General features: G+C 49.1%; 1 protein-coding gene across 1 annotated transcript; it reads left to right on the forward strand.

The window, feature by feature from the left end:
* Positions 1-10,696: 10,696 nt before the first annotated feature.
* LOC146811325 (hemoglobin subunit gamma-like) lies at positions 10,697-13,905 on the forward strand. The gene is made up of 3 exons (XM_085618411.1): positions 10,697-10,865; positions 11,862-12,084; positions 13,675-13,905. Exons 1-3 carry the CDS (start codon positions 10,774-10,776, stop codon positions 13,801-13,803), a joined length of 444 nt encoding a protein of 147 aa, XP_085474537.1. The 5' UTR covers positions 10,697-10,773; the 3' UTR covers positions 13,804-13,905.
* Positions 13,906-14,266: the final 361 nt, after the last annotated feature.

Below are 14,266 nucleotides of genomic sequence, written 5' to 3' on the forward strand. Positions count from 1 at the left end.
GGGTGAGTAGCGCGCTGTACCAACCCGATTGATTGATTGATTGTGCAAACTCATGATCTGTGACTGGAAACAAAATTAGAAAATGTGTTGTCCAAATTCAGAGAAGATGGTTGTCACAATTCAAAATCCCATGCTGATCAGAGTCATAGTGCTTAGCCCCCAGGGGTAGCACCGACAGTCACATTACCTCCTTGTCAGGTTTGCCTGTTCTCCTGTGGGCCTCAGAAGCTCTGTATAATACATGACCCTGTCCTTTCAATATTATTCAGTCTGGCATTTACCTACTAATTTTTTGCCATTGGTCGGGAAGAGTATTTTCCTTGAATGCCCCAAACCTCAAGACATCGGTTGTGGATTGAGTAGTCATTACCATGTCAGCATGCCCAATGTGTACCTCTCATCATTTCAAGATGGAGAAACAACTAATACATACTGTCTAGGGCAGGTGTGCACAAGTAGTAACACCTAGCAGAATATGTTCTTTTAGATGCAGGGAAGTGTGAATATAACCAAAGTAAAAATAACACAAAACAGACACTCAAAATCAATCAATCATAGTGACCACACCGTCATCCGCTTCAATCAACACGCATGCACAGACGTCACCCAATGATTACACTGACACTTTCTTTGTGGGTGAAGAACTGCTGCAGGTTTATTTCATACAACATAAGTATGACAATAAATGGGTTATCTTACGGGCGATCCAAGGCAAGCAGCCCCTAGCTGCTCCGCCCGCCTGTTGAGCCAGCACACACGGTGGGTCGATGCCCGGCAGTGTGGCACGTATTTATTTTCAGATCATCCACTGGGTCACGTGATCTGTCTCCTACTCCCGCCCCTTCTGACAGGGGCGGAGCGTGTTGTGGCACACCCCCGGTTGGTCAGGCCCCCCAACCGCCCGAAGGACTAACGGGGCGCCGTCGCGGTCTTCCCAGAACCCCCTTCGGCTCCTGGACCTTGGCTCGGGCACCCTTACTGTGCCGGACAGGGGTACCCTTACTGTACCGCCTGTCGCAGAGGTACCCTTACTGTACCCGTCTGCCTCCAGATCGCCCTGTAACTCCGCCTGCAACGCAAAAGAAAACATTAAAACATTCCAATAACGCGCTGTCTCCGTCACGCAGGGTAAGCGGAAAGGGTGGGAATACGCGTGTCTGAGCTGGAGCGGCGCGCGGGAAGCAGAGGAGGAACTGGGCAAGCTGCACGCCTAAGTAGGGGGGCAAGCCTCCCCCCCCCAACGGCCCGCCTCCTCCTACACACTACTGGGAGATCTCCTCCCTGGGCGTGGCCTCGCTCGCGAGGCAGAGAAGGGGGAGGGGGAAGGCTGCGACGGGCGGCCACTAGAAAGCTGCCCTGCTGATGTCCCACTGCGTGGGACGCGGGCAGCGGCATAGTGACCACACCGTCAGCCGCTTCAATCAACACGCATGCACAGACGTCACCCAATGATTACACTGACACTTTCTTTGTGGGTGAAGAACTGCTGCAGGTTTATTTCATACAACATAAGTATGACCGGAAGTGGACTGCGTGGAGAGGCACGGGACACGTGGAGACAATCCCAGGGGGTTGTTGCAAGCAATGCAGCCATTGTTGTTCATCGAGGGGCATTGCAAGTGGACGCATTGTTAGCATGCCAATGTTTTAGCACTGTGGCCAAGACAGCATATGGTTTTCTTCATAAGGAACTGTCCAATTTCTTTTCTCTGTGAGCAAGACTTTGTTATTCTAGATTAAAATACTCCCGTGTATTGAAAGCGCATGGATCTGTGGCGCGACTCGACCCGCAGGCATAGATCTGTGGCGCGACTCGACCCGCAGGTATAGGAGCCCTATCCGCAATACCGTACTTAAATTACGCAGGCTGGAATGGGAGGGCGCACGTTAAATGGCCAGAATCACAGGGTGTGGACGCGACGTCTAACCACTCCCAACCCCAAGGGGTGCCAATAATGCGCCAGACCGTGGCAGACCCGTGTGATGCAACAGAAGAAGGCGCCTTCGTATTGTTGTTGCGTGTGATATAACGCGTGCAACCAACCAGCCGGTCTAGGCGCGCTTTTCCCCAGCATCGTACTTACATTACACATTCAGGCACTAGGAATGTTCACAAACTGTCCCAAACACAGGGAGTGGAAGCGACGTTAAGCCACGCAAAAAACCACCCCGGTCTATTTAAACGCGCCACGACGTACATGGCCCGTGCAACCTCTGCGAGACAGATGAGCTCCGCACACGCGTTGCATGTCTATTTACATATCGCGGACCCAACCCGCCGGCCAAGACGCGCTGCAACGCTGACCGCACCCCGCAACCCATTCGGTTACTGGAAGGGCTCGCGCAAATGAACACGCCCCCCCCCCCCCCCAGGATGATCCAACGCGCCACAACGTTGAAAGGGGGGGCCTGCGGCACTCAACGGGAAACAGGAGCACTCCCCTTCCGCTGGAACGCGAGTGGGGACAAACCCGCCGGTGCTAGCTCGCGTGAACCGCTAAACCTCTACACGTCCCCCAACCTGGTACGGGAATGGGTCACTTCCTTGGCCCGGGGCACAAGGTGTGGACGCGACGTCACAACCAACCACAACCCCCCCTTGACTCTTCCAACGCGCACATCGTGGATGGCCTGTGTAGCCCAACTTGAACCGTGGGCATTCCATTGTCGTCGCGTATAGACAGACACCGCGCGCGTGGCGCCGCCGAGACCTGCACGCCTAAGACAACCACCGCACTTGCATTCACACACGGGCGCCGGAACGGATGCACGCCACTCGCTGGCAGGGGCAGGAATTCCAGCGGCCTCACAAACCTCTGCGCCCTGTAAACGCGCCACAGCATTCGATGACCCGCACCCCTCTTGGGGAATATCAGGGCATCCTCAATTTGTTGCGACCGTAAATGGCGCTGTCCAAAATCCCCGTATCGGATCGAGTTCCTAACCGCGCCTTCATATTACGTGTACTGCTACGGGCGGGGGTAAAGTCAATGAGTAGGAATGCGAAGAAGCTTTACTAGGACCCGACTCACTTTAGCAACCTGGGCATTTTTTAAAGGACTCTTTGGCCGTCGCGAGAATCGAACGCATGACCCTCACATCAGCTCGCAGGGGACAGGTTTAAGTAACTGAGCCATCTTATGCAGAATGCACATGCTGCCACCCTGTGTGAGGGCCTGCTGCCGCCAAGCGAGCATCAGCTCGCGATGCGCCACAACAATCTGTGAACGCAACGCCAACCCCTAAACCCGCCACCCACGAGGCCAGCCATGCTGCGGGATTGGGCCGACTTGCACCCGGTCGCGTATACCCACTAGGGCCTTGCACCTTCGATGGACCTTTATGCGAAATGGCCGCGCCTTGTGTGGGAGGAAAAGGGGCGGTGCCTACAAACTCGCGCACAATCGTTCGTGAAACGCGCCTGCACTCCCAACAAACTGCGCCAGTCCAATACTGGACGTCCCGTTACCCTGCCACCCCGCAATCGCGCCGCGAACAAATTGGCCCCCCCAGCAACACCCGTCTTGCCCCGCAGGGACACGGGCCACTGCTTGCGCCCCCCACACCCATGGCCACCCGGGCCACAGGGCCCCGTCCACCTGGTCATGCCCAGGGACAGGGCCGGGGTGGGAGAGGTTAGCAAGACTTACCGAAAGCTGACGAAATCCCGAAAGTACGACGCTGAAGAGGGGGGGGGGGGCGATCGATGAACCGTGGTGCAGGCGGTCGCAAATACGCGTGTCCGAGCTGGAGCGGCGCGCGGGAAGCAGAGGAGGAACTGGGCAAGCTGCACGCCTAAGTAGGGGGGCAAGCCTCGCCCCCCCCCAACGGCCCGCCTCCTCCTACACACTACTGGGAGATCTCCTCCCTGGGCGTGGCCTCGCTCGCGAGGCAGAGAAGGGGGAGGGGGAAGGCTGCGACGGGCGGCCACTAGAGAGCTGCCCTGCTGATGTCCCACTGCGTGGGACGCGGGCAGCGGCAATCAATCAGTTCTTGTTAAGCGTGAATACTTGCCCGCTAGAGTCTCAAGGCACGGGCGGGGGGGGGGGGCTGCAGGTCCTGCTGTGGGCTGAGGTTCAGTCGAACAGCCAGGTCTTGGGATCCTTCCAGAACTGGGTTAGCGATGGAGATAGCCTGAGGTGGAGAGGCAGGGTGTTCCATGTCTTGGCGACGAAGTAGGAGAAGGATCTTCCTCCAGTCCTGGTCTTGCAGATCCGAGGGACGGTGCCCAGGGCTAGTTTGGCAGACCGGAGGTGTCTGATGGGTATGTGGAATGAGAGGCAGTGGTTCAGGTATGCTGGTCCAGCCTCATGGAGAGCTTTGTAGGCATTTGTGAGGATCTTGAACTTGACTCTTTTGTTAGCTGGTAGCTAGTGGAGTTCTCGCAGGTGTTCGGAGATGTGGCTGTGGTGGGGTATGTTGAGGACCAGTTTGGCAGCGGTGTTTTGAATGTTCTATAGTTTCCTGAGGAGTTTCTGGGTGATGTCTGCGTAAAGGGCATTGCCATAGTCGAGTCTGCTGCTGATGAGTGCGTGCATTAACATCTTTCTGGCCGCAGTGGCAGCTGACTCTCATCCAGGTAGCAACGGCCTTCATCCCGGCGTGTAAGTTGGTTCAGGCAATTGTGGGTTTATTGGTAAGGGAGAGGATCAGCTGGGTGTCGTCGGTGTAGGCGATGATGTTAAGTCCGTGGTTCCTGACTATGGCGTCGAATGGGGCCATGTAGACATGGAAGAGGATGGGGCTCAGGGAGGAGCCTTGGGGGACTCTGCCGCCAATCTCCGTGAAATGAAGTTCTAATGCAATTTAATTGTTAGCAGCAATATTTCATGAGATAGTAGCAAATTGTTTAAAAAGAGCAGGTGATGTAGTATAGCAGTTACATGGAATCAGAGAATAACTAAACATTAACAAGAGAGAGCAAACAATACAAATAGGATCTCTTACGTCCATTGTAAGCAATGATGGAGACCCCTAGGTAGCTTTCACAGCTACCAACAGAGAATAAGGTTGTAGCCTTATGGCTAGAGTGGTCGACCTCAAAGCTGTGGAACCGGGTTTGAGTCTCGGCCACAACGCTTAACATCCTGTGATTCTGGGCAAATCACTTAATCTCCCAGTGCCTAACAAACATGAATATGTTCATCTGTAACTAAACTGGTGCTCATGTAAAGCGCTCGGATACCCGAATTCTCGGATCTAGTTCGCACTATATAAAGCTCTATAAACAAATTTACAAAAATCCATTAAAAAAAAACATAAGAGAAGGACGGACAGAATTCAGGCTGCACAGTGGCGTGCACTAAAAATCTCACCAATGTCAGTTGCTCCAGTTTTTATGACTAATTGGTTGGTAATCATTCTCATGGATCCAATGGGCAGACCTTGGTGTAATCCAGCTGGCTGGCTCAATTTCCAATAATGTTTCTGTTTGTCCATGTACGGCAGATGCTCGTCTCCTCCACTTGCCCCTTTAAATCCACTCAGTGTTGCAACCCTCCCACCAGACGTTCAACTCTTATCAATTAAGTATTAGCTCATAACATGGCAGGATGTTCTCAACCTTGATCGACTAACTAGAGAAACCCCAAAAAATATTTTTAGCTTGCATTGAAAATCCTTGACAAAATATATGCTATCAAATAATGCACGTTTAAGCTGTTCTCAAAAGAGACACGTCTTCTCACTTACACACACGCATCAACTAAGCTAAATTAACCCTCGTGTGACATCAAGATTCTTGTACAGACTAAAAACCTGTATACTATACATACCTAAATTCAGCTCCCAATCCAATATGGTGACACAACCATTGACTGAATTAAAGGTCATACTTAATATTTAATGTAAGCTTTCGCAGTTAGATACAAGCCTCTTTACACTTCCTATAGCTAGAAAATATAAGGACTGGTATTACAGCACTGAAAACATTGCTTTTACATTTCACTTAAGCCAGTCACAAGGCAATTCAAAAGAAGGCATGTGGTCTGAGTTAGGCAAAACGTATATATGGTCTGCCTTGATAATTGGTGCGCCTTGTTTCTTTCCAGAAGCCTGTAACAGAGGTTTTGGCCATCAGCCCGGCCTCCCACTGACACGAGGATGCTCAGTTGAGACCAGTGGGACATAGCCTTGGAGATAAGAGGTCAGTGACCTAGAGTTTGTTTTTCTCTGCATGGAGACAAGAGGACAAAAGGGGAGACTATAGAAAGTTCATTGACCTCCAAAATTCTCCTCTGAGGCAGAGAGGGGGAGAGATCATTCACTGGCTTTGAGTTTTTGTCTCAGGGCCCGATGACCACAACCACACTGCAGGTCTACCCACAGTATTACGAGTGTGGCGGTAGGATTGCTACGAGACTGCCAGCCCTGCCGGGATCAACGATCCCACTGGGCTGGTGGTCTGAAACTGGCACGAATATGCTGGCGGTGCTGTTGCCGGCACCGCCATGCATATTCTGAGTTGCCTTTTCACCTCCATTTGCATGGCGGTGAGTCTGCCATGAAAAGGGTGGCGGAGAGGCTGAATTTCGTCCTGGGCATGCATGCGGGGGCACACGTTGCCACCCGTGTAATTGCACCCCAGTTCCTACACGGTGTGGCATACATGCCACACAGTCCAGGAACACGCTGCAGGAGCGGTCACGGTGGTGTGCTGCATATTAGGCTCTCCTAGGAACCTAACGGACCACTTCTGTGAAACCACTGCAACACCATCCGCCCGACCGGGATTACACATGTAATCAGACAGGTAAGCATACCACGGCTTTGGCGGTACTCCAGCTGACGGTGTGGTTGTGGTGCAGCTGGACGACCGCCAAAGTCATAATAAGGCCGTCAGACATAGAGGGGATTGAGGAGATGTTCTAAGCCTCGGGTTCCATTCTCAGACAAAGGAGGCTCGTAGGAGGTCACTGTTATGAGTTCTACATTGAATAGATCAATTCCAGTTCAAAGTCAAAACAGTGACTGGGCAAATTCAGAGGAGTGGTGGTCATATTTGCCACAAACACACAGATAGAATGTCTTTTTCTTTTTGGTTATTGCTTTGTCCCATTCGCAGCACACGAGTGGCTCCATTAGCATAAGGAGAATAAAAACTAAACCAAACAAACAAGCCGGGATGTTACAATAATTAAAATAGCAAGAAAAGAAAACAACTCTAGATCCAGAAGAAGGCCAAAATTAACAATTACTTGGTAGAAACATGCACATACCATCCAGGTAGTTTTGAACAGTTATTTTTGTGTGAAGTTTAATAAGTATTTCATTGTCCTAAGCAATTTTAAGAGCCCTGCCTCCACTTAATTTTTCATTCTTTCCTGGCAACATCAAGCAATCTGAAAGGCAGCGTAGATTATGGGGTTTTCTTCATCACACAAGGAGCCAACTAGATCCAAAGGACGGTCAGCATATTCACAAGTCAAAGACACACTTAGCCACATTAAAGTTGAAGACCATGAAAAGAATACAAAATGAATTGCAAAAGCAACAAAAGGAGAATCTCCAATATATTACTTTGTAAACTGGTTAATGCTTCCCTCTTTTCCATAGTGATGTTGTAGTATGCAAGGCAGAATTTTTTTGTCATTTTTTGTCAAAGAGCGATTTTTCAAGGGGATGGATACAGTAGTTATGTATAAACAATGAGTATACAGTTCCCAATAACAAGAAAAAAGACAAATACTAACTGTAAAGCAACCACCAGTAAGAAGCAGGAGAGTGATCTCCTTGTTGGAAAAAGACCCTCACACACCTGGCAAGAAGGTGTCTTGCTTCATCATCGGGCCTGCTCCTACTTGGGCCGTCGCTGCAATGCCCGATCAGGCGCCCGTGATGGGGCCTACTTAACGGAGATCTTTATTCCGAAGCCGACAGGTGAAGTGCAAGTGAGGGTCCTAGTGTAGGTGAATGTGGAAGTGTATAGTGAAGTTAAAATAGGGAAAAATGTTCCAATCAAGATAATTTTAATGAATTTGGTTCCTCCCCTAATTGAAAATAAAAAGAATCGCGTATGATCACCCTATGTTGTGCTTTTATACGCTGAAATGTGAGGTCAACATGTTTCTTGCCCTATTATCAATTCGATGGCAATTCCTCAGGACCTAATAAAAATACTACCTACACATTTTTTGGTGGTGGACATCCAACACATGTAGTGAAAAGTGACCACCCTTACAGCACCCTAAAAAATGTGGGGGTACTCTGGTGTCAATAAAGTTAATCAAGTGTATCCCTTGTTATTTATGGTCCGGGCCATAACAGTACCGGTCGCCGTTTACACTGAATTCTAGTGCCGGTTCTCTAGTAGAGACAAGGAGTTGATCCTACCCAGGCGGCGCAACCGGTCCACACGGTCTGGTGATGGATACAGTAGACCTAAGACAGAGTTCCTTGCGCATTCAGCTTTAAGGCAGCAATAAAATGTCAAGATAAATCTTGTGATTAATGTTCCGGGTACAGAAATAGAAATTTTGTCTAGCAGCAGTTTTCACTCGCCATGAAGTAGCGCAGAGGGTTAATATGCCTGCTGCAAAGAACAGATCTGTATTTTATGTGGATAGCTAAGTGGATTAGTAAAGCCAGCCTTTACCAGTTGTTTAAAACAAATGAAACGTATCTGAGAAAAAGGCTATGGAGAGACTTTTGCCGGGTGGTAGTGAGGGAACCCAAGGAGGAGGTCATGAGGCAGGCGCCAAAAAAGATGGTTGCACTGGGCGCCACCAGCATTAAAGCTGACCCTGATAAGGCCTGTCACAGCTGCTGCAGGGTAGGGGCTGAGAAGAACAATACTGCCCTATCTCTGCCCACTTCCTGCAGCAGCTTGGATAGAGTAGACAATGCCCCCCTAGACAGGCACAAGCGCACCGAGCACCCCAACTTCGCCACCCCACACGCCACCGGCACTCCCACTGACACTTTCCACCTGTTCACAACAGGTGTAAAGTGACAGTGTGTTTTTTTCACTGAAATAAGGGAAAAGTGCTCTGTAAGGCATCCTGTAATGCTTGATCCGAGCAGTTATTCCCTTCTGTGGAGAAACACCTCATAATGGCTGTAATTTAGTGTGAAATACTGGGCAATAAAGTATATTCCGCCCTCCAGTATCTCCACACCAAGTCCTGTCAACTCATAACGAGGTCCTTAGAGTACAATATCCCATATAACATAACCATTTTCATGCCTTAAAGGAACTTTCAGAAACGAACCTACAGACCGAAGTCCCTATCATGGACCTCCCAATTCGTCTTGGAAAATCTTTCTAAAAATCAACCTTGAGGCAAAACTTTTATTTTAATCGTGTTTCAACAATATCTCATATGGGGAGGCCAGCTTTACATACTAGGAGGTGTAAAGGTGTGGAAGCTGCTAATATTTGCTGCATACAAACCTTACAAGCCTTTGCAGCTTGCCAGCACTCTGGTGGCAACACCCCAGCATCATTCACCACTCCACTATTAGCTTGTGTGCTCTATCTGCAGCTGGTGTAAATGAGTAGCTGTTAATCAGACAGGCTTTGAAAAGGCCCACCTTTGACAGTAGCCCTTGGAAATGGCGGAGGATCAAGGTGATGTGATTAAACCTGCTACACTCACCAGCACTGTGCAGGAACCAGTGGCAGGCGGACTCACCCACTGATTCGATTAGTAATCCATCAGCTTCTTATTGGTTTACGTAGGTCTAATAATGTTCAGTTTCAGGTTCGGGCTGGACTATCGGGCATTCAGGCAGTTCCCGATGGGCTAGTCCGACAGGCCAGTGTGTGGGTCGTTTATTTGGCGGTTTCTGGGCCTGCTCATTTGCCGGGCTGGCTTTTACTGTTGCTTTTCCTGATATTAAAACAAACATTGCCTGCAGCCAGCTAAAATCCATGCAGTCTTCCATACCTTTCAAAACTCTTAAGTAGAATGCTATTACTTATTCAACACTGCCCCTAATTGCAAACATGGGTCACTTTTCAGCTTTCTAATTCACTTAATACTTTGGTGCCTGAGCCTATCTGTTGTCTCTGTTTAGATGAAATGTCCTACTGCCACGTGGTACAGTCATTTCAGTGCCTACTTACAGATTTGATTGATGGTAAATATGTCTCACGGACTGTGAATAATCTGTCAAAATCATGATCATTATGTATTATTCTTTAGACCAGTGTATTGCAGCTATTAGGCTAAATGTTACTCATTTTTGTATTCGGTGCTTTATACCATCTGGTTTGGACTGCTCTTGTAACGAACTCAAACTGCCTGGGCGAATGGTGAAATACTGATGATGGAAGCGCTCACCACTACTACCTACCCACGGGGTATTACCATGAGGGAAGGGCCACCGTAGGCAAGTGAGGCGGGCACCTGAAACTACAAACTATACTTCAGCCCAATGCAAATAAGTCAGAATCGACTGATGGGGTGAGCACCCATGGGTGCACAAGTCATTTTGCACAAAAGTTGAGCGGGATGGCGTTCAAGAGGGCACACAGCAGACTCCCCACCTGCAGAAGTAGTATCTTAATTAGATCTGTATGCTGGAGGTTTGTTGTGACGATAAAACATTTTTTTAAAGGCCTGCGGTTGGCAAGTGACGTCAGGATGGGATGGGTGAGGGGACTGGAAAGACTGATAAGTGGGTTTGGCATGACTCAGCAGAACGAGGGCCCAGGGTGGGCCTGGCAGCGGTCCATATAAATCTCCGAGTCTCCCAGCCACCCAGCAGACGCAGCTTCCAGAAGCCGAATCTGACTCCGCCAGCCCCGCGCGCCCAGCACCGGAAGTAAAGATGGTTCACTGGACAGCCGAAGAGAAGGCCGCCATCGCTTGCGTTTGGAAGGAGGTGGACGTGGAGGCGGACGGCCATGAAACCCTAGCCAGGTACTAACAATATGAACAAACAATTGTTGTCTTCTTTTCGCCACACAACCAGTCTTGCTACAAACAGCTTACGTTGTTACGCCTTGCCTCGGCACGCGTGTCCCAACTATGCTTTCTCTCTCTCTGCTTTCACATTTCCAACCTTTTCCATTGCTTCTACTTACACATTGTAATATTTTTTGCAAATGGTTAATATCTCTGCTTTTCCTTCCTGGCCGTCCTCTCCTAGGCCTCCAATAGGCCGCTGCATCCATCTTCATTCACCCTTGCAGGTCCCACCAAATTCAATAATACGGGTTTAGCTTCTGCAAGTCTCGCGATAACACCGTATGTTCCATTCCAGACCGTACCACCAGAGCCATGCGGGGGATTAGTCCTTGTTCATTAAGACCCTTGCTTTTGCCAGACCTGTGCTTACTTTGAGACAATGGTTGCAGGTGGGGCCCACGGACACTCTTATTTGGAAACTTGCCTTATTTTTTATTATTTTTATTTTAAATATCTACTTAGCTTTATTATTATTCCATAGTTTGTCATCATTAGACTTTGACCCAGAACAAGTGAGAGAGGCAGAAAAGGGGGAAAGGGAGAGAATGTCAGAACAACAGTGATACAGGGAGACAGCAGGGGTGAAAAAGAACCTGTAAGAATGAGATAGAGGGTCAGGAAGTGTATGGATGAATAGAGGCATGAGGTGTGGAATAAGACTAGACAAAACGTGGTATTTGGAAACTTGAATATTCTGCAGCGTCCGCTCCAGGCTTCTGAGAAAAACCTCCTCCCTTTCCTCTCCCTGAACTGCAGCACCTTAGAACCTAAGAAAGGAGCTGTTTATACTCAAAGAGTATCTCTCTTTTGGTTTATTTCTATATTTTTGTCTTTGGCGGCATATTATTTGTTATTTATTTTTTGTTTAGTCACTAGTAATCACTACATAATAAATCTTCTCAGAGATTAACCCCATCTATTGACACGATTATTTCTCCTCTCTGGCAGGGTGCTGATCGTCTTCCCCTGGACCAAGAGGTACTTCCCGACCTTCGGGGACCTGTCCAGCGCAGCCGCCATCCTTGCCAATCCCAAGGTCAAGGCCCACGGCAAGAAGGTCCTGTCTGCCCTCGGAGAGGCCGTCAATCACATTGATGACATCAAGCACACACTGGCCCACCTGAGCGAGGTGCACGCAGACAAACTCCATGTGGACCCCCAGAACTTCAAGGTAAGGAGAGAAGGGTTCGGTTAAAATCACCGCTGTGAGGGAATGGACTGCTCGAGGACCCTGCCCTGCGGGAGGGAGAAATGCTCAACCTCGGTCCCAACTGTGGTCACTCTGAAACTGATCTTTTAGGAAGGAACCGAGAGAAGGAGGGATGACCCCCACAACTCCTATCAGATATTTACCTAAGCGAGGGAAGGGAACAACTGCATGAGGATACCCTACACCCCACGTGAAGTTAGAGGACAACCTGACCTCGACCACACCTGCTAAAGGAAAAAGCCCGGGAAGGATTGAATGCCTCCTCGAAGTGGTCCAAAGGAGGACCAATGCACACATTCATGGAGTGGGACCTAAGGGAGGGAGGCCACCACCCCCTGGTGACTGACTTCATAGGTGGAGAAAACCACCCACTAGAGTTTCGACTCATAGATGGAGAGGACACCTCCTTCACTGGAGCAAGGGGACTGTTCCTTACGCCTAAGCCCCGTGGACAGAGTGAGCACCCCTGTGTGAACTACTTCCTTTAGTGATCACAATTCTGCACCCTATTTTTAGCTGAGCTCGTAGAGTAGCAAAATAGCCCTATGGGGATCCTAGGAGAGAGAGTGGACCCCCTGACAGCCACCCACAGGGAGATCAAGTTTCAGAGCACACCCAGAGAACGATCCCCCAAGGAGGGAGCGTGTCCTGAGGACTGACACTCTGTCTGAGATGGAGAGCTCCCAAGAAGATTGTCCTCAGGGAACGGCAAAGTGACAAACCACGCAAGGACACACAGAGGGCAGGAGTAGCCCCTGAGCAATGACATCATGGAGAGCACTGATGTCCCCCGAGGTTTGACTAACCAAGCAAGACAGCACCCCCATGAGAATGCATGTAATGAGAGAGGAAGCACCCGTCATGGGGGTCTGACACCCCGAATGGCAGCGAGAACCACCAAGGCTTGGAGGGAGACTGGGAGAATAAAAATAAAGAGGGAGAGAGGAGGGGGCTAAAGTCATGAAGATAAAGAGATGGGCAAAGTCAGCTAGAAACAGACAGTGAGAGAGACAGACGAAGGACGAGACAGATAATGAGACTGTCCCAGTGCCTAATAAAATCTTTAAATTAAATAAAGTTTAAAAAAAGAACGTGAGAGAGACAGGGAGAGAGACTGGTGGGGATTCAGATTGGAACAGAGTGCAAGAAAAATAACGAGCCAGAAAGGAGGTAAGTTAGAGAGTGAGGCTATGATATAATTATGTATGTGTATATATATATATAGATATATATATATATATACATAATTATGTTGTGTTATATATATATATATACACACACACATATATACATATATAGATAGATAGATATATTTCTATTTAGAGAGAGAGACCCCTCTACCACTGAGAAGTCCCCCAAAGTGCAGAAGCAATTCTTTTAGCCCTTGTGGTGTTTTGGAGAAGAGTGAATGGTGTCTGTCTTTAAAGCTCCTAAACCTATTTATTCTTAGTAAAAATCTCTATTAAGAAGTTCTTCTTTCCAAGCAAATGTTGGCTGTGGTGGTTTCTCAGTCGTTGACATGTTCACTAACTCTTTTTATTTCCCACCCAGCTCCTGGCAAACTGTCTGGTGATTGTCTTGGCGCGCAAGCTGGGAGCCCGCTGCACTGTGCAGTACCACGCGGCCTGGGAGAAGTTCCTGGCAGTGACCTGTGCTGCACTGTCCAAGCACTACCACTAGAGACACTGTGTGCAGAAGGCAGTGAGGTCTGTGGACAGGAGCCTGTAGATATTGGGTTTTCAGTGTGTTCTGACGTTAATAAAATATTTTACACCTTTAAAACACGCCGTTCCTTGTGTGGTTTACTCAACTCTGAACAGAGGAGAGCATTCACATATACTCTAAATCGAAAATGTTCCAGCCCCCCTTAAAAATGTCACCTACCCCACATTTTAGTGCAACGCAGCTTGTGTTGGGCAAGGGAGAGAAAGCAGTGTAGATCCATATTTAATAAAAGTGGCTTGGTGCTGCGGTCATCCCCTGGGCTGCCGTGTGTTTAATGTCTACCATAGGAGCATCAGTGGTGTAACAAAGGCCCCTGCAGTGCGGGGGGGGGGGGGAGAGCTCCATGGGTCCCCTCAGCACAGTATGCTGGCCTGAGAGCTCCTGACTGAGTCCAGAGGGGGGCCCCTCCATGCAGAGA

Source organism: Triturus cristatus, chromosome 7 (assembly GCF_964204655.1).
Source record: "Triturus cristatus chromosome 7, aTriCri1.1, whole genome shotgun sequence".
In the NCBI taxonomy this organism is placed as follows: Eukaryota; Metazoa; Chordata; class Amphibia; order Caudata; family Salamandridae; genus Triturus; species Triturus cristatus.

Bases quoted from the DNA above. Each gene is read 5' to 3' on its own strand.
- LOC146811325 (XM_085618411.1), top strand. From the start codon at position 10,774: ATGGTTCACTGGACAGCCGAAGAGAAGGCCGCCATCGCTTGCGTTTGG. The intron at 10,866-11,861 runs GTACTAACAATA...CCTCTCTGGCAG, and splicing joins GGCCATGAAACCCTAGCCAG to GGTGCTGATCGTCTTCCCCT. The intron at 12,085-13,674 runs GTAAGGAGAGAA...TTTCCCACCCAG, and splicing joins TGGACCCCCAGAACTTCAAG to CTCCTGGCAAACTGTCTGGT.